This window comes from Phaethon lepturus, unplaced genomic scaffold (genome assembly GCF_000687285.1).
Source record: "Phaethon lepturus isolate BGI_N335 unplaced genomic scaffold, ASM68728v1 scaffold7032, whole genome shotgun sequence".
Taxonomy (NCBI): Eukaryota; Metazoa; Chordata; class Aves; order Phaethontiformes; family Phaethontidae; genus Phaethon; species Phaethon lepturus.
This window is the reverse complement of record NW_010521149.1, coordinates 28379-55717: the sequence shown is the minus strand read 5'-3', so window position 1 is coordinate 55717 and position 27339 is coordinate 28379. Positions and strand designations below refer to the sequence as shown.

Below are 27339 nucleotides of genomic sequence, written 5' to 3'. Positions count from 1 at the left end.
AACCTCAGTGATTCTGTGATTCTGTGATTTACTTTTACTGCTACAATTTATCAAGGGCTATTCCAGTTTATCCAGTGTGCATGACACATGGTGAGGTAGATTAAGACTGGAACTTTATCACTGTTAATACCAAACAATTAGGCAAGAAAATGTGGAATACACCTTTGGGAAAATATCAGCCATTTTAACTACACACAAGTTTATTGTTGATGGATTTTTTCCATACAATCACAGCATTGCAAAAATCCTTTAATCAGAAACCAATTTTTTTATCATGTTTCTTTCTCAGTGTCTAGGTTTTTTTAAAGATTTTTCTTGATTTTTTGGACTTTCTTTCTGTTTAATTCTTAATCCTGCCCCTTACCACTATTTTTTGTGCCTGGTTTTAGGAGAATTTTGCTTGTTGCTCTTCACCCACTAATGCCATTTCCTCATTTGAAAGTGAATAATAGTTACCTACTCTTTGAATACAACAGCAGCTGTAGCGACTTTTGAGCACCTATCTTATGGTGATACCATAATTCTTTACTTGCTGGTAAGAAACTAATGTAGGAATTTGCCTTGGACAAAATACATAGAATCTACTGTTTATTTCTCATCTAGTAGGGGCTTTACACTGTTAGTGACCCAATATATTTTTGAAAAATCCAAATTTTAGTAACCTTTAGCTTTTAAGGACTCAGAAATGGATAGCGTATTACAGTTGTTCAATCTAGATGCTAGACCTAGAAAGATTAGAACACAGAAAATTTCAGCTTTTCCCCTTTCCTGAAAAAGGTAGATCTTCCCCTTGCTGTAGTTTTCTGACGCTCCTCTGACTTATGTGATTTCTTTTTTAAAATAACTGCCCATGTTTCAAAGGTTACTTGAAAGAGTATTTTTTGCGTGTATAACTTGCCTTTCAGGTAACTTGCATCCATTTAAACATCACGCAGATGATCTAATACTTTTGATAACTCTTGCCAGTTAGACACTAGATACTATAGAGAGTTAGAGGAGAAAGAGAAGTACCAGAGCAAAAATTTCATCATAATATTACACATGCGTATAACTCACAGTGCTGAGGAAACAGGAGTCATTCTTTAGTTTGGTGAGGCTTTTTTGTGTTCTACAAATAAACACAGTTTCCCCAGATGAAAACACAGTAATTCCTTAAGCGTTCTGTGCTGAATTTCATCAGGCCTCTAACCTGAACTCTCTGACCTCGTATAAATAATTCTTTTCCTGGTTTTTTTAGCCTGTACTTTGCCCTGTAGCCTTATCGTCATGTCAAAATTAATTTCGGGCGTGTTCACAGATCCGATTGCAGGCAGACGACCGTTGTTCCCACGGGGAGCCAGCTGGCCGGAGGCCAGCCCCGGCCACGTTGCAGTGCTTGAGCTGACGAGCTGCCCTTCTCAGCAGGTCCCAGCAAATGCCTCCGACCGCCACGCTGGCAGGGTCGCGGCTTGCAGTTCCGAGGCAGCTTCTGCCTGCCCGGTTCAGAGCATCAGCCAGGAGAGCTCACGCCTGTGTGTCATTCCCTGGGCAGAAAGACTTTACCTGACCACAGTCTCCCGCTTCCTGGAGACTCAAAAAAGGAAGGCATTTAATAATCTTCTGTACTTATCTGTACTCACTGTTATTTGAACCCCTTCCTCATGTTGTAATTGTTGTCTTTTGCTGGGCTTTCTCTTTGGCTTACCTTATTGAAACCTTTTATTGTGACTTATCCTGTGCTTTGTTAATTAAAACTCATGTTCTGTTTTAACTTTTCTGCTTTTATCTCCAGAAGCATCATGGTGCAAGGAGGTTTAGACTCATCCTTAGCAACACAGCATTAATTTGTGCTTTTTCCATGATCTCTTTTTCATGTTTAGTTGATTGGAGATTATTAGTGTGGTTACACCAGCCTGTCACTACACTTTCTTTCTAAAGATACTTGGACATCTAGTACAGTCTCTTTCAAAAACTGCCATCTCCCTTCCATCTCTTTGTCCCTCGGTTTACTTTCCCGAGAGACCTCCTCTGCCTGTTCTCTGAGCCTGCTGGCCCTCATGCTGCTGTGCTCGTCTTTGCAGAACACCAGTCTCATCCTGCAGTCGCTTTCATTCCGAGTACTACGCACCTGCAAAGTCTTGCTCAGGTATTCTCTAATGGAACAAAATCTTTGAATTAGCTTCTGTTAGTTTCTTTTTTACCCTTTAACTCATTGCTGTTGCTTGATTAAATAGCAAGTTCTAAATCACTCTTATTAAAGTTGATGGGTCATTGTTACAGTAGAGATTTTTCACAATGTATATTTAACCTGACAGTAGGTGTGAATGTGTCACCCTTCAGCCCTGATGGTTTCCAGATTAACGTTAAAACAGTTTTGAGGGAATTGGGCAGCAAAAGCTGTTTCCATTTTTGCAGCTGGGAGATCATTGAAAAAAAAACAATAAAAAACAGAGTAAAGCAGAAGATTTTCCTATAGAAGCACCTGTGTTTTGAAATACCACTCAGACCAGTCCACATATTTAATAGGATTAATTCTACTGCTCAGATAATATATCATTCTCTGTGTGTGTATGTGTATATACGAATGTTATGTATAAAATACTCTAATCTTTTATATTTTAACAAAAAGTTACAATTTAAAAAATTAAGTTATTTGTATAAAAAATGCCTATATGGTTTTATAGTCTTCATTTGGTGGAAATGAATTATTTTAACAATACATTTAGAACAGTTTTAATAAGTATAGTATTGATCCAGTTATTGATACTTTTTTTGGATTTCCATTAAAAAATCACATTTAAAATCACTATTGGTAAACAATTAGGGAAAAAATAGACTTCAACAAATGAAAAGAACTTTGATAACTTTATGAAAACAGGTTGTGTTTAGTGGCATTTTTAAACAAATAACTCTTAGGAAAGAGTATTGAAAATTAATATATACTAATGAAAACTCTCCAAAATCAAGAACTGAATGTTCCCCAAAGTATATTTTGTCTTTTCACCTTCTAAAACTGATTCTTCAGGACATGTGAGAGGTATGTTGCTAGGGAAGATGAAAAAGACTACCTAACCTTGTGGGTTTTGTTCCCTTAACTTTAAGAATAAAAAGAACACTTTGTTCTTCTTTTTCAATGCCATTCTGACACCACAGTGATAAACAAGCGTACAAAAGTAATTTTCTGGTTTTATGCCTATTTCAAAACTGCCAAGTTAACAATATAATAGATCTACCAAAAATGTAAATTGACTCTGAAAGCCAGTATCAATCCAAGGACTGTATAATGCTTGCATTGACTAACTTGAGTTCCCTACTTTTTTGTTTTGTCTATAGACACCCTATTTTTGGCCATCAAATTGTTGGGAGCCGGAAAACACAGACTATGGTCAGTGTAGAAAACTTTCCTCTTTCTTTCGGGAATTGTGTATTATATGAATGAACGCATCATTGCAGTCTGTCTTGTTTAATCATCCCACTGTTAAAACCATAATTATATGTCATGTAAATCCTGTGAAAGAACTGCAGATATTGAAATGAATGTGTTTTCACTTTTTTCAATTAGAAGTTTATTAATCAGTTTTGGAGTTGATCTGAGGAAAAAGAAAAAGCCCCAAAACTCATCAAAACCTACCTTGCTATTTACAACTTCTGTTTGCTCCAGGAAGTGTAATTATTTACAGTGACAAAGTTTCAGTGAAGCTGAGGATATTTTGTTGGTGATTGCGCAATAGTTATTCTCAAATTCAGACCCAAAGATGTATCTAGTTTAGATATCTTATTTCTGATATACACCATGTAGAAAATTATTTATTATGGAAACTAGTATGGTTCTGATATGAACTATATTAGAAAATGCCTTGCTTATTTGCCTGTTTCTTGGGGTTTTATTCATAAATTGCACATTGTAATTAGTGGTGTGTTTAGAAAAATCTGAAGATAATAGATAGTAAGGTATGACCAAAAAAAAAAAGAAAAATTATAGGCAAAATTAGGTGCCTCTGTACACCAAATAGTGACCTAATTTTCAAAGAAAATGGATTATCTATGAGCAGTCTCCTGTTCGTTCTAATCCAGACTGTAAGTATTCAGCTCATCTGAAGACCAGCTGACTTATTTAGGTAACTAACCATGTACATGATAGCTTACCTTTTCAAAAACTCAACCTTTGCTAGTGTCTGTTTACTGCTTTTGGGAAGTTTACATGTGTGTGCACTTGTAATGTGGATTCAGTCTCAGCCCTTGGGAGCTGAAGACTGCAGGGATGGATGGTTCCAATAGACGCTTCCTTCCTTTCCACAGTGAACACAGTTTAATTTCAAATACATTGCTAAATAAAACAGTTTCAATCTGAGACTCTCAGCAGAGCTGAGTGCCTTCGAGGTAGAGTTTGAAAATGGTAACTGTTTCCTCATCCTATAGAAGCAGAAAAATGTTCACCTTTCTTTAAAATACCAAGATTTGAAGATGCTCAGCAAATAGTTATTGAAAGCTACAAAGGAAGAGTAATTCATACCACAACTGAATGATTAACCACTCCCTATGAGTAAATTAGTTACTGAAGGAGAAATGCTTCATTTACCACTTTTTCCTTTCCTTGAAGATGTTATTTGCTTTTCTCAGAGGGTCATTTCAATATGGTCTCCTAATATGTTAAAGATCGGAAAGTAATTTACTGTGGTTTTAAGAGACATTGAGTTGTTCAGCTGTAATGTGTATTACATTACCAGGGGGATTTTAATAAAAAAATATATGCTTAACAGATCTGAACTTGAGATCAGGCTGAGAAAGTTTCTATTAATATCCTTTAATCTAAATTAGGAGACACTAACTTTCTAGTCACAGCGGATCACTGGACTGGGTAATGAATTACATACCTTAGTCAGTAAATAGAAATCTTATATAATCTGTCCAGTTTTTGCATACCAGAAATACAGAATTAAATGAACAGTTAATATACTCATTTGAGAGCTTTGGAGATTTAAATATAATACCTGTGAAATATGTTCCAGTTGGTGAATTTAAGCTCTTCTGTTGCAGAGGGGCGAAGGAAGAAAGCCCCAACCCTGCCATCTCATTGTCCCTTCCGAGTCATGAGCTAGCGGTGTAAACCTCTATGAAACCCGCACGCAGCTCCCCCATGCAACAGGGTCAGAGCGTTGCACTAGATCTACCCAGGATGGCTGTGTCACCAGAATTGGCTAATGCTAGAGCATTCACAGGAAAATAAATTTTTAAGACAACTTTTCAGTAGTGTTGTTATTAATTTAGCATCTTCCCAGTCCCAGAAATGAGCATTTGCCTTGTGGCCTGAGGATTTTTTCACAATACCTTTCTATGAATATAAAGAGAGGGCAGAAAAGGGGAGAACTGGATACAGTTACTGCTATCAAAAAGAATCACATTACGTTTGTTACAACAAAACATTGTTTAATGTTGTAAACAATGGTCATCAGAGGAATACAGAAGAATAAAACAAATAATATTCAAGAATCCAAAATAAATCTAAAGTGGGATTTCAGGAATTTGAGGGTATTAAAGGATAAATTCTACCTCAAATACACTCCAAAGAGGTTCTGCAGATTTTCACAGTAATTCTGTACTTCCTCGAAAATATAATAAATATAGTTTATGTTATTGCAGATATGCAAATGCATGTTGTACTTGTCATGAATTATGGTTCTGTGCAGTGCTTCCATTTTCATGGATTTGTCCTGAACAAGCTTGAAACTGCACCTTCTTAAACTAACGTCTGTGGTGGGCATTAGGAATCTCTCATGGCCAGTAGGCTTTCTCTGTAATCTTCCTTTATCAAAATTATTAACAAAGCAAACCACTTTCTTTGGCATTGACCTAATTTTATGAGTCTTTGAAAACACAGTACAATTTTATTTTAATTTAAAAATTACTCCCAACCATTTGCCATTACTCATCCATAGCTGGGCTACTGTCCAGAATGTAGCATACTGCTAGGAAAATAATTAACATTAAACTAGAATTTAAATAAGATTGAGATACTGTATGTGTTAGTTTATTGCCAGAGCTAACACAGAAACAAATCATCTTTACATACTTGAATAATATATTAAAATCTTCCCTAAAATACAATTTCTTGTTCCATATAAGCTTATAATATCAAATATTTTCATTTAAAAAGATTTATATGAAGAAAATATGAAGAAAAAAGACATGAAAACAGAATCTTCCAAAATATCAAGAAACTGCAGACCCGTTCCCATAATAATGCTGTAGTGCAGTGCTACATGGTAGTGTCAAAAAGAGGGCTTGGATTAATTTATTATATATCAAAGTGGAATTGTGTAGCCTTTGGTTTTGATTGTAACTATCAAAATATTGACCATCTGATCATTCTGAGGTTACTAAGAAACTGTTAATTTTCACAGTGCTGAAACTCTCCCTCCCTTTTGCTTGAAAATCATGCTATAAGAGATCTCAAGAGAGATGCCTCAAATTGCAAATAATTTTTAAAAAGGCAGGTTCTTAGGTTCCATCTGTTGAAGATACGCATTTTAATGCCATATGTCTTGCAGTCCACCCATGCAGGACATGTTGTTCTGTGCAGAATCCCATTGGTTTCAGTGAGATTTTATTAATGGAAAAGTATGATTATGATTGTGATTATGATTATGATTATTATTAAAAGCCAGTGTATTTAGAATCACTTTGCATTTCCCGGGAGTTAAGTCATGTTCCTGACTGATGATTTGGTTTTGTGGCAAATAGAATTGGATCTCAGTTCAGAAAACTGGCTCTGGAAGTGAATGCAGCTGATGGCTGAGCATGCGACCTACCTGTAATCACCTTCTTTTTCCTTACAGATGTAATTTTTTTCTGACAAATTGAAAACAGATCATGTCATTAAGAATTAATTAAATATGGAGACTTGTTAAGTCCATTGTATCTCAGAAAGGGGAAATATAATGCCATATATGAAATTGTTATTCCCTATGTATTTAGCCTCAGTTCTCATGGAACCCATCAGGTTCTCTTGGAGGTTTAGTGACTCACAACTGTTGCAAATTTGAGAAATTCAGTTCCTTACTATTCTCTTTTTCAAATGAGGTAAATAAGAAATACAAAAGGTTAGGGAAAAATTCCATTCACAAGAAAATGGCAATTATTTTTTGTGTTTGAAAAGCTCAAGTCTAAGCCTAAGCAAACAAATGAACACCGTTGTGACAACGTAAGAGGCTTTTCAGAATTTCAGATATATAAGATATGAGGAAGAATTAGTAATTTTTACTCATTTTCTCCAGTGCACTTTTGTTAATGGTTAGACTCAAAAGTGACATACAGATATTTGGTTACATTCAGTTACATTTTAATATGCAGTTAACATTACAGTTACCTGCATATTAAAAAAGATGTTCAAAGGAGAGACAGAATAAAATTTTGAAAGGGCCACAGTCACTTATAGTCTTAAAAAGGTTTAGAGTAATACTGGAAGACAACACTCAACTGCATCAGTATAGTTGCAAGAGGATGCTGTTTCAGCCTTGTATTTTCACGTGTGTTCATTTTTCCCAAATGAGTTAAAAATGGAGGTGGATTGCAGAATCTTGGTAGGTTATGGAGAACACAGTAAATAACTGACAATGCAATGGGAGTTTAAGAGCACATGACCTTGTGATCTGTAAATGATGCTAAATGAGACTATTTTTCTATATATTCAAAGAAAATTCTTAAATTCTGCTGCTGTGAATAAGGACAAGTTTTGAAAATGTATGTATTTTCAGTAGCCTACCAGGTAAAGTCATGTGTTATATAGGCAATCTTCTAGCACTTACAGGAAAAAAAAAAGGCGCCTTAATTAATTGGTTCCTTTAAAAATGTAAGCTCCCTGTCTGGATAAGTGCTGGCTCTAAACTTCTGTGGTGGTTCTATAGATATTCATGACTCTTATTCAGTCTGAGTTACAGTAAAATGAGGAAACCACCTACTTTTGTTATGTGAAAGTTGTCTCATAGCTGTTGTTCTCCGGAATTTTTATGAAAGCAAAATTCTGTCCTTTTTAAATTCTCTTGATAATCAGCTAACAAGTCAGTCCACACAAAACTTCCTTCCTAATGATACCTTCTTATCTCTTAAGAGTAAACCGAGAGCGACCTCTCCGAGTTCAGCCTCTTCTGAACACGAGCCATCGCACCTGGCTCATCTGCCTCTCCTCTGCCAAACTTGGAGTCATGCTAAAGAGTACATAGTGCACAAAAAGTAATTGCAACCATCTATCATGTTTTTCACATATTGAAAATTTGCCTACTTACTGTCTCGCTTCAAATCCCTCTGTGAAAATTCGATTAGTTCAGGAATTTTCTCTTGTTCATCTTGCTGCACCCTTTTCCATGGAGTAACTGGCTAGAAGGAGAACTGTACAAAGGACACATTATGTACTTTCTTTGCCCAAACGCTCAGGCAGAATTCCCTTAGCAACAGCTTACTAGTGAGCAATTTATGTTTGAGAAATATTAAGCCCTATTGCATACCTGAACTCCGCTGGAAGACTGCATGTGCTCAGCCTCTCTCGAAATCAATCCTTAAATATGATTCAGTAGCTTGGGGCAAAACTGGTAGCAGAGTAACATTTTCTTTGATATAAATTTTCAGATATGAATAAAAATCTATTTGTTAAAATTTTTGCCGTGAGAATGAGGACAAATTTACCAATACAGTGTAAATAGTTTCTGAAGAGCTCTGCAGTTCTATAATCTTGAATCTTGATGCCCAGTTCCCATTTTTTCGATTGCCAGTGTCATCCAGAGTACGTCAGCAGTGACTCCTCCAAGCAATCCTCTTAGGTCCTTAAAAAAGACCTGTCTCAAAGTGTCTCAAACTTTGCTGGATTTCTGGGTGTCGTAAGAAACAGACTCTTTCCATCAGACTCAAGTGATGTACTAAGTCGTCGCTAAGACTAGGCTGTAGCTCCTTAAGTGAGTGACTTTGCTTTGAGAAACTACATATACAGAATATATTGACAAAGATCTTGGTGGCAGGACTAAGTGAGGAGTACAGTCTATCAAGGAGAATAATCCCTCAAGAAAATGTGTCTGAGGCGGGTGCTTGCTATGCATAAATTTAATCTGGGCAGAACTGAATCAAATGAACTTTAGGAAAGAGACTTGCTTTAGCAGAAAGATGGAAGAGGTGACCTACAGGATTTTTTTCCACTCTGAATTTGTATCCCATTATATTTCTCTGCAGACCTACATAATTCATGCATTAGGAGCTATGTCATATAAATGATGAAAAGAAAGTCTCACTTCAAAAAGCGTGTCCTGAATTTTGTCCTGATCCTTGCTAATTCTGACACTGACAAAACCACCGCAGCGAGGGCTCTGTAAGCAGGAGGCATTTCCTGAAAATGCCTTCCAGTCAGTTCACCACTTCAAAGTTTTGTACTTACCTGACTTTTTCTTTCCATTAATGTGTCACTTATTTCCATAATATGTGGAACATGGAAAATATGTTTGGACAATGCTTTTGTATGCATGCATATTAACTGACCAAAGTACATGTTTTCTGCAGGATTATTTTAAAAGCATTACTTCAAAAGCATTGATAATCTGCATCTAGGTCCCCTATTAATAGAGATAAAATTTCTTATCAGCCTAATTTCTGAGATTTCTAAACACAACTGATAGTTTTCAGAATGGCTTTCAAATTACCCTGTTGAGTAAATGAAATAGGTTTGTCTGTTTCATTATCAATATGGAAATTAGAGCTTTCAGACCATGAAGGGAACAGTGAAAATTTTTTCTCTAGTCATGCACTGTCTTGCCACTGATAACCCTAAGTGGTTTCTATGCAAAATCAGTGTATTTGGATTTGTTGCACCTCCTCTTCTTAGAAGCTTTTTGGCAAGTGCATTTGAGTCCCCTTTAATCTGAGAGCCTTAAGAGGAGGTAGAAAGCTTTTTTTTTTGTGCCAAAACAGGGTGTTAAGTTCTTGAATGCAAATTGATAGCATTATGATTACCTCAAGAAGTATGAAATAATTCAATGGGTGCAATTTTAAATAAGACTGACAACAATATATTCTTTACCTGATCCTATAGGTTATGCAGCTTGGGTGACCTCTCTTCCCTGCCTCTTTTTGTTACCCTGCAGGACTTTCCCAGGCTAACATCATCTGAGGACTTTTGTGTGTTGAAGATGAATTTGCTTTTTTCTAATTCTTGAGCTCTCTGCTAGTTTGAAATTTGGTTTTTTTTCTTGCCCTTGCTTTATGTAAGGAAGTCCTCTACCCATCTAAATCTGTAATCAAATTGTATTCCTTAAAGGTTATAGTGATAGTGTGATCAAAGGGTAAAAAGTAGAGAAAGGGAGCAGTGTTTCAGAAGTTATGTTTTTGACCATTTGACAATTTAGTGCACGTAAGCTATCATGGTCTTCCTTCTAACTTAATGTTATTAACATTTACTAAAGAGTGTAGTTCTTTTACAGATACACAGAGGCTGACTGATGACCCATTTGTCCACCTAGAACTTGTCATCTTTTTTTAAGACTAAATGAAACTCAACAACTGTTGCAAAGACCAAAAGTTATTTTTCTATTGAGTAAAAGCAGAGGTGACCTAAAGATGCTACAAATAGCCCTAGAAATCCCCGTGTTTAAATAAGATAGTTGATTTCATTTTCTCCATCCTGCAGTCACGTTCTGTGCCAATTGTCCTGTAATTCTCCATCTGACACAGGCACTCGCATATGGAGGGAGAACTTCTGTCTGCCCCTGGGGCACTTTGAAACCCTTAGACCTTGCAGTACTTTCTATTTGTTTTGCTCTTTAAATACTGACTAGGCATGTACACACTGACTCTGAAAACAGAATTTTGACTCACAGAGAGTATAAATTTAATCTGGCCTCAGTGGAGCTAATGAGCGCTCACTGAAAGTTACACCCACCATCTGGGGCTGAATCAAGCTGTAACATCACTGGCACTGGGACAATTATGTAAGGAGTTTAAGTTTGTGTACATGGTGGTGAATGTGTAGGTGGAATTATCCATGGTCTTCAGAGGCCCAATTCTACTTCCATTGACTTTAGCTGAGGCTTTTTCTCTGCTGTGGTGAGAGAGAAGATTTAGCCCCTGTTAAGCAGCAAGCTTGAATTCCCCAGTTTAAGTTTTGAGTGAAAGCTCTGTTTTTTCTCAGTAAGTGTGTGTAATATAAATGTGTACTCAGTCCAGTTTCTTGATTCTAGAATGAAACCTGTCATTATCACTACGATCTTATTTAAAGAAAAAAAATCTGTAGAGGTTTCTTAGGAGCTTTCAAGTACATGTAAACAGCCAAGAATAGGAAACAAAGGTAGCTAACCATGAAAATGGGTTATTTTGGGTGCAACAGTTTAGAAACTTGCAAGAGGGAAAACCCAGACACCCTCTTCATGCAACTCTTGCTAGAACACTTTGCAATCTCACTTAAAGGTCTCACGTTGCCCACATGTTGTAAATGCCTGAACAGAATTTTCAAGAGCGAGTAGTCTGTATTTGCTGCATAGCTACCAAGGTGTGTTTTAGTACTGGTTTGTCATTCAAATGCCCATTTATAAACGTCACTGACCATCTTTCACTATGAAATGTTGTGTATTAATATTGCCTTTAAAATTATTGGCAAATCTGTTTTCTCATGATAGTCACTTCTAAAGCACAAGCTATAGCATCTAATATATAATTCACTTTAGTGGAGGCAATTATGTTGATTGCAAAATCCATCAGAATATACTAGCTCTAAAAATAAGAGTGTATGTAGCAGTACATATTTAGCAAATTGAGGTTATTAATCAGACCCTGTTCCTTGCATATCATTCATCCATATGTTAAGCATTTTTCAGCACCCTTGTCAGGGAGCAGCAAGAGCGGGTAGCTCTGCAAGGGAAGGTGAACAAGAACTGAGGGTGGCAACAGTGCAAGCAGGAGCAATGTCCTCACCGACAAAGTCTCAAGTCACCAGGAGGGTCCAAGGTTCAAGCCAGGAAGCCAGGGCAGCATTGGTAAGTTACAGGGCTGGTTAGAGGCATATCTACAACATAGCTCAAGCCATGGCCAAGGGAGGTAGCAGGGCTTAAGCACAGCTCCTGAGCACAGGGGCCTCGGTGAAGACCCTGGGTGGGCTGCTCAGGGCAATTACAGTTCCTTAGTGTACCGAGGGCCCTGACCAGGACCTCTGGAGGGTAAATAAATAGAGAACTATGTAGAGAAATTGAAGGGCTTTTAGTTGGAGACCCTTCCTGCAGATTGTACTTATGTATGAATCTGTAAAAACACTGACAACTCATACAAACCATGGATTAGAAAAGCAGACACTGACATTCTCTGAAATGCTGAGGTCTCATGACACTGCTTTGAGAGGGAAACTGACTGACATCTTCCCCAGATGCTCAAGGTCAGGCTACCGGACACATGCAGTTAACTTCACATGTTTTGGTGCAGAAAAGGAGTGGTACCTGTGAATGGCAGGAGTATTTGTATTTCAGATCTCATTGCTCTAAAAGTCAGAAGAGCAAAACCTCAAAACCTCATGTCTCTGTGTCTTCAAATATTCTAGTTGAAAATGAGAGTGATTTTCACATTCTTTTTGCTTTCCAGTGGGCTAGTGAATTTTGTTACAGACAAGCCAAAGAATATGATGAGAGTGTGAACTGATGAACTCAAACTCCTGAGCTGCTGCCAGCTTCTTGTGTGACTACAAGTAGCTCGTAAATAGATCCTCAAACATGCACTTCTATAATAAGGATGTAATTGTTAGCACATAGCAAAGGCAGTAAATTCAGTCAAAGAGTGGGAATGTCCTTCAGGACTATTTTCTTCTACATAGTGCATATGTCATATTTCCCAAATAACTAAATCCTATTTGGGCATATTCTGCCTTATCCACACTGGCGCACAGAAACTGTTCTGACATAATGAATCCAAGCCACAGATATTATAACCTTTAGGCTCCTGAAGGGGAGGGGATCTGGATATTCCAGAGAAAAAAAAGTCTGAGGAATGAACATGATTTTTTAAGTCTTGGCTAAGATATGCTCATAATGAAAACCAAACATTCTTATATGGACTATTTGCTACAGAGTTGGAGCAAAAAGGGTCATTAAAAGAACCCTGCAGGGAAAATACTGCAGTACAGTTGCTCAGTGAAGTTTTCTTAGATGTGATATTAGATTAATAGTGTGGCAAGCTAATTCCTCTCTCCTGCACCTGGTCACCTGGTCACCTGGTGGTTGTTTTGTCAGTGTTGAGAACTTTGTGATCTGAAGATGCTTTTTTGCTAAAACCTATCCTGACAGAAAGATGGACAGTTAGCCACCTCTGCAGCAACGAATTTTTGTTGGAGGTAGCAGGACGTGCTAATCTCAAAATATAGCCACAATTGAACTCATGGAAGTGCTATACTAACTAAAGGTGCCTACACAGGGACCATGAGAATGTGGTTTACAAGGGCTTAATCAAGTGCAGAGAACAGGGAGTTTGTTTTGTTGCTGTTCAGATGGTGTTACACTGGTTGGACTAGACAAAAATTGACTCCTGGAATTCTCAGAACTGTTTTCTTCTTCAATTAAACAACCAATTTTGAAGAGGAAAATGCTTCACTGTACAAGGAGCAAAATGACAAAGACCTTCTCTCACCTCAATATTGTCTTACCAGTGTACTGACTGTGGATGCAACCTAGGTACAAAGTGTCTAGAATTCATCCCCTCATCTTTTTGTGATGTTTCAGCATGCATGCCAATGCATTAATGTTAAGTGTATACTAATATTAAAATGCATGGAAACTGAGTCTATAGAAACTGTTTGTCTGCTGTACTTGGTGTGTGACACGATTTGTAGATTTTGTAGACACAGAAATAGTTTTGAAACCAGAAGAGATATTGTAGTGCAGGGAATAGAGAAAGAGACCATGGCTGCTTATGGGAGTGGAAAGTGAAAAAGTATAAAAGAAAATAGACCAGATAACACCTACAAAATGGGGTGCAGGGGAGAGAGAAGCTGCATTAAAATATAACTTAATTTTACAGCAAGTAACATCTGTAACTGCAGCTGGAGTTATTAGAAGTTCTTGTCACCAGTTCCACGGAAATAGTATCCACTGGAGTGCGTTTGCGTTCATCTGCAGGTGACTTGTCAGAAATAAATGTTTCCACGGAATTGGTCTGACTACCCTAAAAATCAAAGCTATATACAAGATGAGCACTTCTTTCTTCCTAGTGACTGCAAGAGTTAGATTCCTTATTTGAAGTTACTCCTCTTTGCTCCTGTAGTGGACAAGCTGGCAGTCGGGAAGCAGGAACATTCCTAACCACAACCAGTAAATATGGGTTCTTTTTGCTAATTACAGACACCACAGATAAGTTAAGGTTTTCTTACACATGAGAAGGTGCTCTGAAGTCATGAAGTGGGTAAATATTGCACAATAAGGAATTGTACTGCACTCACTGTCTTACTAGTGGGGGAAGCTGTACAATATTCAGAATTGATGTGAAGGATTAGTTGCTAAATAAAGTCTATTGGAAATGTACTTATTTCAAGGGCAATGGAGCGCATAAGGAATTCAGGATCAAGCAACATGATGCAAACCACTGTGCTGTTTATGTAGTGTTAAGTTTCATTTTCATCCCTGCATCTTTTCAGTATTTAGCTGTCAGTATTCCATTTTATTAGTTAAGATTCTGCTCTGTCTGGATGAGGTGGAGGCAGAACAGCTCTGCTGAAGGATTTGGGATCTAGAAAATCAACGAATGAATATTTTTTCTCATTATATCTAATACATGATACATTTTATTCATTTTTTGGTCACATTATTTTCTGTTTTAAATATTCGATATAGCAAACTAATCTGTATGAAACTTGAATTTTATCTGGAATTAATTTTTAGCTAAAATTTTCTAAGGTTGAAATTTAGTGGTTTCTAAATATAAAGTAAAAAATACTAAAACCATGTATACACATTCTTAAAAAAGTATTTGACTAATATAGCAGCACCTCCTGATAAAACTCTTACACATTATGAGTTATACACACACAGTTTAAAAATTTTTTTTGCTATTTTTCCTTTAATGTGTTAGTTCCCTGGCCATTAAACAACCTCACTCCAAGTATCTCATGCATTTTGTATATGATGCTTGTTGCATAAAGCAGATTTTATAATTATTTAATGAATCTCTGTATCTGACCCATCATTTTAGTTACAATACTGGTAGCATTGATCCCATATTTAAAGTTTTTTAGAATAAAGGGAGAAATAAAAAAAAAAAAAGTTAGCAGTAAAATAGAGATGAAGCCTCTAGATTTCTGGTCTTCTGTTTGTGGGATAGTAGCAAATTCTGTGTTATTTTATTCTGTTCCAGCTGTTTACCTCTGCAAGCGGACAATGCAAAACAAAGCAAGGCTCGAACTAGCAGATTATGAAGCTGTAAGTACCTGGGGAAAAGTAAATTTCTCTGCTGGGCCTAATGAGCATGTGAAATAATGTTAAGCATGAGAACTATAAGCATTATGTGTGAAAATTTATTTATTATCCACTTTTGCGGATAATAAGTTACCCACTTTTGCCAGCATGTGGGTTTGACAGTGCTCAGTAGTCATAAATGCTGTTTGAGAGACTGTAGTGAAGGTTAGCTGGGAAAGTTGAGATTTTGGTGCACATCTAATCTTAGTCTGCTCAGATCACCATGCCAGGATTAAAAAGAACTGTTCACAAATCCCAGATACACCATGGGTGTTTGAAAGTGATTGTACTCTACACTGTGTAAGGTTTGAATGAAGGATCTCTGAAACATTTTCAAAAGCACTTGGTAGCTGTAGAGGTAGAAATCTCACTCTTTAAAGTGATGCTGGCACTCAAGCCCTTGTCCCTTCAGTTAGACAAAGAGGCAAAGAGGGTAAGACTAGAGGCAATTCCCACTCCATGAAAGTTGTGCTGTGCCCCAGGCAAGGTAAGAAAATTGGGGCCAGGAAGAGCTGGGAAAAAAGGGAGTTTTATTAGCTGATGAGGATGACTCTTGCTAAGGAGAGAGATGTCTTGAACTCCATCCCTATCTGCCCAAAAGTTCCTGAATTTTTCATGAAAATGTCAACACTAAATTCATGAACAGCCCTGGCTCTGTGCTGAAAGCTGTCCAGCTGTGCTACTGTGACAGGACAGCAGGATAGTCAGCCAGGCCTCTCAACATGCCAAATACTCCAGCCGCAGCACCATGCTGACACACTTCAGTTCTTCTTCTGGCACAAGCTTGCTTTTCAGTGTACTGCACTGTGGGGTATGCATAATTTTATACTTACATGCCTTAGAAAATTCACCTCCAGTATACTATCCATGAGAGCCTTTACTGGTATAGACAAGATCTCTAGAAAGTCTCCTCTTCACTCTCTACAGTCTTTATTTTCAGTAAATATGTCATAGAGATACATTTGCAGTGCATAGAAATACAGTTAAAGCAACACTTTTTGTTAGGAAGCTTACAGACAATTTTTCACTTAGTCTCAGAGAAAGCAGTGCATGAAGGTAACCGGGGTCTTTTTGGATGAAGGTAAGAATCTCAGACTTCTCCATGTTAACAGACTGCATAATGCTGCTATTTAAGCTGGGGGGAGATTGGAAAAGCTCTGTTACAGGCAGTGAAGCTGTTCCAGCATCACTGGAGCAAAGAATTTTGCTAAGATTTTACAAATCTTCTTTCTGTTATTATTAGTAGGCTGTAGGATATATACATTTCCTGTACAGTAGTAAAGAACTATAGTCTGCATTTTTTTTAAATGTTATAGCTGTGGGAGTCTTGGAAGATTCCTATACTACCAAAGTATAGATAGCTTCTTATTAGTGTATTGTAAATAAATTGATAGGCAGCCAACCTTGTTCAACGCAAAGCGTTTCTGTAGATGATCGATGGGAATTGTCATGTGGATCATCCAGTATGGCAAGTACTGCTGTTATCTTTAACTATTAGGTACTTTCAAAACAATAATGCTTCTTTGTATTATTACAAAATTACTCAGCCAGCACCCAGCATATAGGAATACTTCAGAAATCCCATGTTCTGCTGAACGTTGCATCCACCCTTGTCATCAGTTTCAAAACTAAAATAGTCAGGGCGTTCAAAAGTACATTTAGTACTCCATTCCATTTGGTGTCAAGCAAAGACTTTATATTGGATAAGTAAGGTACATTTACACTGGCACAGATATCGTGACTTGTATTGCATCTTGCGGGGAGTGAGGTGAGGAGAGAAAGATAAGCTAAAAGCTATTAAATGGTAAATAACTTACAACCTAACCCACTAATATTGTGATGTATTTTCAGGAGAGTTTGGCCAGGCTACAGCGAGCATTTGCTCGGAAGTGGGAGTTTATTTTTATGCAAGCTGAAGCACAAGCAAAGTAAGTTCCTCTGAAGATAAGGAGTTTTGGTTTTGCGTGTTTTTGAAGGGAAAAGGGGAGTAAAAAGTAATTGGACACTTCTTACATTTAAAATTTTATTGGCGTTAAAACTGTTTCTTTTAAATATCCTATAACATTGACAGAGTCGACAAGAAGAGAGACAAGATAGAGAGGAAGATTCTTGACAGCCAGGAGCGAGCGTTCTGGGATGTGCACCGGCCGGTGGTGAGTGCTGGTGGTGCTGCTCTGCCTGTGAGCGCGGACACTGATAAATGTCAGCCTCTGTGGAGCACTGGGGTGCCTGGGAACAAATTAAAGGGTTATAGGGACGGAGGTTGGAGCCTGCCTCCCTTTTTGGTGGGATCTATAGTTTTTATCATTCAACTATTGAAGAATGCAGGTGTGTGTACACTCAATTTGGGGTTTTCAGTGAATAGATTTGTTGTGTCTGATTTCTTGACTCAGAAGATACCTGTTTTTGACTATTACTATCACAAAGATTTCCCAAGGTATGAGTCACACAACCAAAATTATCAGCGTAGCTAAAAATACTTTTAAATAAATCTGACTTTTTTTTCAATCTGCTTTTTTGCTTGCTAAGCCTTTCAAATTCATTCTGGTCACATTTACAAGCTATTTTTAATGTACATAAAGGTTAGATATTGTGAGATTTGAGCTGTGGGATTCATACACTGTCTAAACAAGATTTGTCCAAGTCCTTTGTCAAAGTCCATCTGAAACAAAATTTTAAAAAAAGATAGAGTCTTACATAATCAACTACCTTTGAAAGCTAAAACTTTGAGAAAGTGTCAAATGTCACAAGACTTCAAATTAAACTGTGAACACTCACTAATCACACTTTTTTTGCTTTACTACAGAATTATAACTGTTTCCCTTACCTAGAGTTGAGCTTTCATTTTCTATGTGCAGAGTTTCGTTTCATTATCAAAGAAACCAAGTATGGACTATATCTTTATATTGGATAAGTAAAGCACAGATATCGTGACTGTGACATTGGGAAAAGATACTTAACTAAAACTAATTGTTCTGGGGAAGTAAAGTTAGGTGATGATACCTGTAGAAGAGGTGAATACAGTGAGAAAGTTTCAAATAAAAAATAATAAACTTGGACATGGTCAGCTTGCATTTGTGACTGTGGAATTGAAAGAGTGGTAGAAGAAATGGACTTTTAGGTAGAATTTAGAATGTCAGGTAGAGAAAATCATTTGAAGTGAAAGATTCAAACTACAGATGTTAGATGCAGGAAGACTGGGACATTATTATCTAGTCAGACAGAAAACAATCTGCCATCTGATGTTCATGGGAGCTACATACAGAATAGACACAGAAAGTTTCTGTGGACCTGAGAACTTTGAAGGTGGAGTCAGTTTTTATATTAGCTGCAGAAATGGATCTATGGGTTTTGAATCTTGGAATGAGATGTTATTTCCAGGTTTCGAAGAGAAGATGAATTGTTGAAATTTCACTTTAGGATATAATCAGACTGTAAGGAGAGAATTAAAGGGACCGGGACAAGAGGAAATTGTATCTGATTAAGAGCTTTCGCTGAACTATGTATAAATCTGCCTGGTGCAGCAGCTGGTTTTAATCTGGCTGTAGACATACCTAGGAGATATCAGGGGCAAAAGACTGGCTTACAGTCAGCAGTGTAGGCTCCTGACTTTAGGAGACAAATAGAAGAATGGAGAGGTTCATACTTTAGCTAACCAGCTCCTCTCACTAGTTAGTTAAATACTCATTTTGAAAACATTGTTATGAATATACTGTCACTGTAAAAGCCAGAAGCTTCTGTTAAAAAGAATAAAAAATAAAAGAGGAACAGACTGAAAAGTGGAAGGTGATGCTAGAGCTAATTACAATTTCTAATGGTTTTATGGCTTTTCAAGCCCTGCAAAAAGCCACCAAAAACTCACAGAAGTGTTGCTGCAACTCTGGAGAGCTAATTTTGGAAAATTAGGTAATGTTTGGATAAGAATCTGGGGTTAATGCTTATGCTTATTTACAGTGTTTTCATCTTTTCCTAAAAATTCAGAGGTTAGGGGCAGTGACAGTATTATTCAAAATTCACCTCACTTTATTTTTTTTTACTGAAAATGAATTTTGAGAACCAAATATTTCATTATTTTCTTTTTTTTGTTTAGGTGAGTAAATAAATATTTTTCAGGGTTTTTTTTTTGCAGGTGTATTGGTCACTAGCTGCTTTATTTCTTACTTACCTGGCTACAGTGCTAGTACAGAACCTTTACATACAGAATACAATCTATGAATATTACATCTGCAATTTATTTCAAAAAAGAGATACTTTAAGGCGATGAAAGGGATAGGAGGGAAGCAAGCCATCGGCCCAAAAGGACAGTGGAACAGTGCGCTACAGGAATGAGAGACATGAAAAAAGAACAGCTATATGACAGTGAAACCCGGAGAGTGTAGGTACAGAAAAAGAGCATGATTTGGGAAATTATGATTTGGAAATATCCCTGTGACTGATTGGTTTAAAATAAAGGAAATGGACCAAGGTTTGATGTGTAAAGCGCATTTGCTTCAAAACCCCCCTTATTTCACAGGTCCCAAGTGAAAGGCAATCCTACAGGTGGTTACAGAGGCCCTAGAAGATTTATGCCATAGTCCGAGAGACAGACAAATGCTTGAAAATAATCATGGCTGTTACTCTTGATCAGCTGGCTGGCTAGTGTCCACAACTTTCTCTTAGGTTTTCAGAGATGATGCTTGGAGATGAACTGGAGAAAGTGGATTTGGAGAGGACTTTTTTCAAATAGTCACCTGTTCCTCAATTTTCTTTTGAGAGGCAGTTAAGAGAACAGTTTTGTTATCTCACTGATCAGTTTCCATTCCAATATTTATTTAATTGCGGTTTCACTCTGTATTTAATTTTTTATTTTGGTGTGTATTTTAGTGTAATGTGGAGCATAGTCTCGGTCATTTCTGTAAATTCCACTTGCTACTTTATGTAGAAAGATTTTGGCTTGCAACTAGAAAGAACGTGTCTGTTCTTCAACTGTAGGTACTGCAGCCTGCAGACATTCCTGAACAACGTTTAATCTTACTAGTTCAGATACCAATCATAGTAAAACCACAGAAATGTGTCTCAGAGTGAGCTGTATAAACTGCCCTGAGGTCCTGAGCAGCAGACTTAGGATAAAGTCCATGCAATTATTTCTAACGTATAGCCAGTACCTAACAGGTATGAGATTAATATTATTCACATATAGTGATGCATTTCTCTCTTTGATGGCAGAGTAAATGTATATTAAAAGCCTTCCTTTTTTTTCCACCTGCCTAGAAAATGTATAATTTTAATAATTTTGAAACTTCTAATGATAACAGACTATGGAACTGAGCAAAAATTGGATAAGAGGATTAGGGTGTTAGTCAAAAAGCAGTAATAAATCAAGCTAAATTGGGGAAGTCAGTTCCTTCCAGGCAAAAGAAATTAAGCAGCTGCTTTTGTTTGAAAAGAAATGTCATGCTCCCAACTAAAGTCTTCATAAAAGAAGTCATAGCTTTCCTAAATTATCTCTGTTTAAAACCCATAACCTTACACTTGTTAAAAAGGGAGAAACAGGTACTAAAACAGTAAATCCCCTGAAACATTATCAAACCCACATTAAATACAGTAGGACCAGAGTAGCTGCGGTTTGCTGTAAAATAAACTCTTTTAGGTAGCAAGAAACAACAGCTGTTTTCTTGCTGATACAAACAATTCACTTTTCTTCCTGAGTTACACATTAATGTAATTTAAATGAAATTCATAATAAAGGCCTGTTGGGTACTTGTTGAGATTCAGAAGATTAAGGGGGAAGTATCCTTTTCTCCTGAAATTCATCTGTATGCTTCTTAACAGTAATAAGCTTCAAAAAAATTTTTATTTCCCCTAATGTCTCTGACCTTTGTTATCAGTCAGAACATTGGTTGTACTGCGGTCATCTTTAGCAGATTTGTGTGCAGTTGTTTCTAAAATGAACATTGGAAATATGCAACAGCTTTCTAAGATGTGTTAGAAAACTACACTGGTGTATGTCCCTCTCCAAAGTTTAAACTCTGGCTATGGTTTAGTTATACTGTGATTTAATAAAGCATGAAGATGCGTCAAAGTGTGATCCAGTTCTTCCATTTTGCCATTTGTAGCTTTGTTAAAACCAATCCATAGGACTTCTGTTTCCATTGTTACCACTGGTTTGCTGAATGATTGTGATCACTTTGCTCCTTCATGAAAACATTGAATAGCAAATATTGATAAGGGTTAAACTTGATGATCTTAAAGGTCTTTTCCAACCTAAAGTATTCTATGATTCTATGAAAAACAAAACCAGTATTTGTGTGATTTAATACGGTAAGACAAAGTATCCAGAGTGGGTATGTCTGATAAGGACAGCAGCAACGTTAAGGGAAGTGTGGGTTTAAGGTAATTCACTGGTGATGTAAAATTCAGAAATATGTATGATTCTTGGATTTGGGTGTTTCATCCCATTGTTTCCTAGTAGCAAACTAGGAAAACAGTAATCTTTAAATTTTTTAAACCTTGTAACACATGCCACACTTTTTGCTTCTCTATTTAGTTTTCTTATGAGATTCTACCTCCATTAATTTCCTATCTGTTTATATATAAATCTGTATTTTATATGGTCTGAACATGACCCTCAGCATCTGAGCCAGTAGGTAATATTACTGGGTGTCAAGGGTCATGCAGCAGATATTTGCAGTTATTTGTTCTGGGTTTTCTTTTCTTTTCTTTTGTTGCCTTTCTTTTTAATGACTTTTCCATCCTGTCCTTCAAGATCAGCCTCAAAGACTCAGCAAAAGACTGACTTTAACTTGGCTAAGGTGCTGCAGTCCTTCATTTCACACTTTGTGTGCTACAAATCCTAGACTTTTCTGGCCCAGTCACTTGTTTAGCCAGAGAACACTTCTGCCTGCTTTATCATAATATTTTCAGAAAGTTTTTAAACATCTCCAGGAAATGAATGTGAATCATGACATCCAACTTCTCTAATGTTGTATCTGCATACGATCTTCATGTCATCTTTTGCACCTCTTTCACTGTATATCCTTTCAAGGGAGTTACCTCTCCAGCAGACAGGGAATGCAGCCAAAGCAGTGACTGTCAGTCTCAGATAATTGCGCTTCTGGTAATGAAACAAAGCCTTGTACAATGTTTTATTTCCAGAAAATGGTTATAATGTTTATGATCCATACTTGCCTCTGTTTGAGGCAGATCTTTATAAACCTTATAGCTAGCCTGCTAACCAAGATCTTTATGGAAGAATCTGTATTTACATTATTTAGCATTGTTGTTTAGTCTGATACTTGAGTAAGAGTAGGACAGATGGGGAAAAAGAAGCCAGTTTTCTTGCAACAGTGCAACAAACTTAAAGTGCTCAGGTTAAAACTGAGGATTATGAAAAGGTCAGAAATTGTGACAGAGCTAACTGATGAGATGGTGGAAGGACACAGGAAAATGAAATGACATTTTGGTTTTTAGTAAGACCCAGTTCTGGTAGCAATTAGGAAAATCAGCTGAAGAAGTGAGGATAAGGAATTTTTAAAATAAGTGCAATGTTTATATATTGATTTTTGTTTCTGTGTGAATTAAATTTGCTGCTTTAATCCAAAGCATTCTGTCAAGCATCTTATAAATCAAAAGGCAGATAATCAATTTCTAAATGTCACCTATATTGGTCCTCAACATTTTCAGAGACATGAGGTCAGATTTTCCTGTTGTCACTTCTTTTCAAGTGAATAACATAAATTCTTTTGTATGGAATCTGTAAAACAGCAGTTTCCTGCCTTTTGGTCTGAAAAAATTTGAGAAAGCTGTAATGACTTGGAATATTTCGTATAGAGACAACAAACCAGATAAATGCAACAGGTTTCCTTATGCAACAGTGATGCAAATACTGGAATCTTCACAGACACAAAAATGGCATTAATTAACTAAAAGTAATACTACTGAACACTACTTGAATAAATACAGTCAATCTACTTTCTGTACAATAATTTCTGGTTCTGAAAACCAGTCACTACAAACCTAAAATAGTCTACTGTATATTAAGAGTAATTAGAAATTAAATTAACTTTCAAAAACAATTAAGCATATAACTTCCATGCAGTAGTATATTCTTTAGTACAGCTTCTAGTTTAGTTTCATATGACTTATCTCAAAAATTATATTTCAACATCCTTTTCATATTCTTTTTGCAAATTGTTTCTCTGACACACAGACCACTAAAAAAATTTTTTTTAAACATGATAAACTCCAGTTCTCTTAGGTTAAAGCCCAGCTTTGCACTAGATCTGTCCTTAAACAAGCAAGTATGTGACACCATGAGAATCCCTGTCAAGACTGAAGAGCTCTATCTCATATGGATTAATTTTATGGTTTAATTTATTAGTATTATATTTCTTGAAAATCTCTGTGTTTTTTTTTCTCCTGTTCCAAGCCACTCCTTGGTTTGTATATCCACTGGAATTCCTTGTGTGTTTGATACTACTCAGGGAAAAAATCTGAACTCTAGTTTGAGAAGATAAATAGGTATAAACAGGAAACTGGTACAGCATAGGTTCCTTTTTTTGGAAAGATTCTGAAAATCTTTCAAATTTTAAGTGATCCTAAGTTCCATGTTAAGTGAGACTTCCCATCCCTTAGTTTGAAAACCATCTGAGTTTTACCATGCTGCAAACATAATTAAAGTTTGATCAGACTAATTGATCAAATGTCCCTCCTTTGTCTGATGGTCTTTGAACCTCATTTGTCTCGTCCAAACAAGAGAAACAATTCATAGTTAAACTTTTATCCATTAATTGCGCTCCTTGCCATGTTTTGATTAAGTCCACAGCAGACCAACAGTGGAACTACTGCTATTTTGATAGTAGCCAGTGATCTTCAAATAAATCCTTGAATAAAACATGTATTGATTTTACTAATTGGTTCAAATGGCAAGTTTTCTGTCCTCCATGTGGGGCTGTCTATAGTGCTTAAATGCTTATGCCTTTCTCTGCAGTTTATCAAGTCATTATTTCTGCCTCAATATATTTCTAGAGGAAGACACAATCAGGTTTATTGCTCATTCATTTCAGTTTAATAAATAGGTCTGGAACTTTATATTATTTATCTCTGTTCTTTAATGAGTCAAAATGAAATTAGCTAACGAGGACATGTGTAGAGCATGTAAATTCATTCTATGCTGTCTGCATAATTCTCTACTAAAACCTTCAACAGAAGAGAACACTTAATCCTAACAAAGCTTTTATTAATTCTTACGAATTAAGACAATCCCTTCCTTTGAAGGAAACAGTTCAATAAGATTTGACAATGAATAATCTATGGCCTGAAATGCCAGTTCAATGAATGAATAAGAAAAAATGAAAAGCAGCTATATTTACTTAATTAAAAGCCAATAGGTTGTACATCATTATCAGCTGATACAGACAGGTTTTAGCAGTTAAGCTGTGTATGACTAATTTGTTTCCATAATACTACTTGACTGTAGATGACCATATTCAGGGATATTTGCAGCATAAAGTCAGATGTATCACATGTTTTAAAAATAGATTAATATTAAGGAATATAACCAAATTTGAGGCTATTTTGTGCAAGTCCAGTTCCAAGCTATATTAGCTTATTTCAGTGTCACTCTGAATCCATCCATTGTAATTATTTACGCTATCTTGTGTTCTACAAAGCATTTAGCAGCACAACACATCTCTTTTAAAATATATAATGAAAAGTCTGTAGATATTGGGGAATATATCTAATGCTTTAGTAGAACAAGCAAGTTTTAATAATTTTTCCCTGATTATCTGCCAAATTTATGAGACACCTGGGAATGAAATCTGAAGCATGCTGCTACAGAATTTACACTTGAGAACAATCTTGGCATTTGCTTCCTAATCATTAAATATGATTTGTAAGTTTTAATTGGCAGGTATAGCTGTGCTTCCCAGATGAGCTAATTTCTAACAGAAAAGAGAGTCCATAGGAAAAAGTAGAAAAATTGTGAGCTAATTTTAGAGAAGTTTGGTGTGGAGTTCTAGGGAGATGAGAACTTGATAGAAGCTGTATACAAAGTCATCACCAAGCTTACATGCTTATTTCAATCTATAGATGAAATTACCATGGCCATAACAGACTGTAATTCAAATATTTGTCTTTCTGTGTTTTCTTCTTATTAGAAATATAATGCAAGTGGAACCTCCCTAAAAGCACTGTATCTTAACAGCAAGTATCAAGTCGAGTCACAGTGCTTGTGTGTCGGTCACACACCTGAATCAAAAAGGCATGTTTCCAAAGAGATAGTTGTGCTAGAAGTAATTGTGCAGAATCTGGGAATATGATGGTATTAAAAAAAAAAAAAAGCAAGCATGTTTGACACACATACATACTCTTTGAAATTCAAGTAGAGAAAAGAAAAGTTGTTGCTGGTCCCTTCTATTACATGATGGTGTCTTGATACTTTTGTAAAACTTACAGTGCCACTACATATACAGGAAGAAAAAAAAAAACTACCTGGTATGATCAATTTCAACTGTGGAACAAAGATTACCTTCAGTAAGTAGCTAGACCCTGCGGTGGAGATACCCACCTAACTTAATTTAGAGTTTGTAGTTATTGGGTTATGCTACATTTGTGATAGATGGGGCCTAAGTTGCAAAATTAAAAAAAAAGAAAAGGTTCATAAAAATCCTAATAATTAATCTCACCATAATATTTCTCCTCTTTCTTCAGACATCTGCTAATTTACTGGAGATCTTGTGACTAGAGATGTTGTCAAGAGATGGCCCAATGCTTACACACTTGATTTCTCAGAGTTATTTTCAAAGAACTGCTGAACTGAATGGAAATGGTAATTAAGTCATAGACTTTTGGAGAGGCTAATAAAGTTCATAAGAGTGTTTCAGATTACCTACACCTAGTTAACTGTAAATTAAACTTATGATTAAGTGCTTCAGTTGTAAGTAACAATATTTTTTTCCAATAAAAGGAAGTGGTTCCTGTAGCCCGATCCCTGTAATCACTGGTTTGGCTTTACTGCTTTGGGTGGTGTAACAGAAGGCAGTGAGATCCCCTCTAGCAGCACGATCAATACGCATTCCTACATATTTGCAGGTTCTGGCAACTGTGGCCACTGGCTTTATTTTTGTATCACTTAGTTGGGGTTGATCAATCTAATAGTTATAAGGTGAACTACATTTTAAACAGCTTTCAGGTCCTATCAGATAACCACTGGGAAAAGAGTTTTCTGAAATTGGTAAAGGGTTGGAAATGTGCCGTCCACCTTTGACTGGAACTTAAGATGGCAGCTGGTTTTCCAAATCCTGTTAAAAGACCTGACCACGTGTGCTCAGCACACTTGAAATGTTTCCCTGAGACTTCTTATTGCACCAGCAAAGTCATTAATAGTGCAGCTTTTCCACGGCAAAGACTTTTTACTCATTGACCCTGAAGTGTGTAAGATGAGGTAAAACCCAAAAATATCCAAAAAATCTATACCTAAACCTCAACCTTTCCTTATAAGCCTTAGCGGGTTCTGCACACTCCAATAACTTCCATCTCTGGGAAATGAAAAATTGGTGGATTGCAGGAGAATGTAGGCTGTGTTTTCCTTTGTGAGAGCCTCAGTTTTAGCTATTACTGACAACTTACGCAATATAGGATTTTAATATCTCCTCTGATACTAGACTTTGTATGAGAAAAACTAAATTTTCCCACATAATCAGAATCAGACTGGGTATTCCTCTTGCTAATAACTTGTTTTTTTCAGCTGTGTGCCACTGGAATTTTTTTCACTGCCTCATTTCTTTTTTATAATCTTTCATGTCTTTATTCTCTCCTTGATTTTTAACTACACACTATTCAACTAGCTACATAAGTAAACTGGAATACAAAAACTAGAAATAAAAACAAACTCTGTATTCTGTTTATCATTCACTGTCTA

General features: G+C 36.5%; 1 protein-coding gene across 1 annotated transcript in view; it reads left to right on the top strand.

Moving 5' to 3' along the window:
- The first annotated feature begins 1266 nt into the window (after positions 1-1266).
- RGS7 (regulator of G-protein signaling 7) overlaps positions 1267-27339 on the top strand; it is a 49667-nt gene continuing 23594 nt past the window's right edge. The window contains exons 1-5 of the mRNA XM_010281416.1: positions 1267-1611; positions 3313-3364; positions 15337-15401; positions 17289-17365; positions 17509-17590. Of these exons, the coding sequence (XP_010279718.1) occupies positions 1267-1611; positions 3313-3364; positions 15337-15401; positions 17289-17365; positions 17509-17590 (621 nt within the window). The remainder of the gene's footprint in view (positions 1612-3312; positions 3365-15336; positions 15402-17288; positions 17366-17508; positions 17591-27339) is intronic.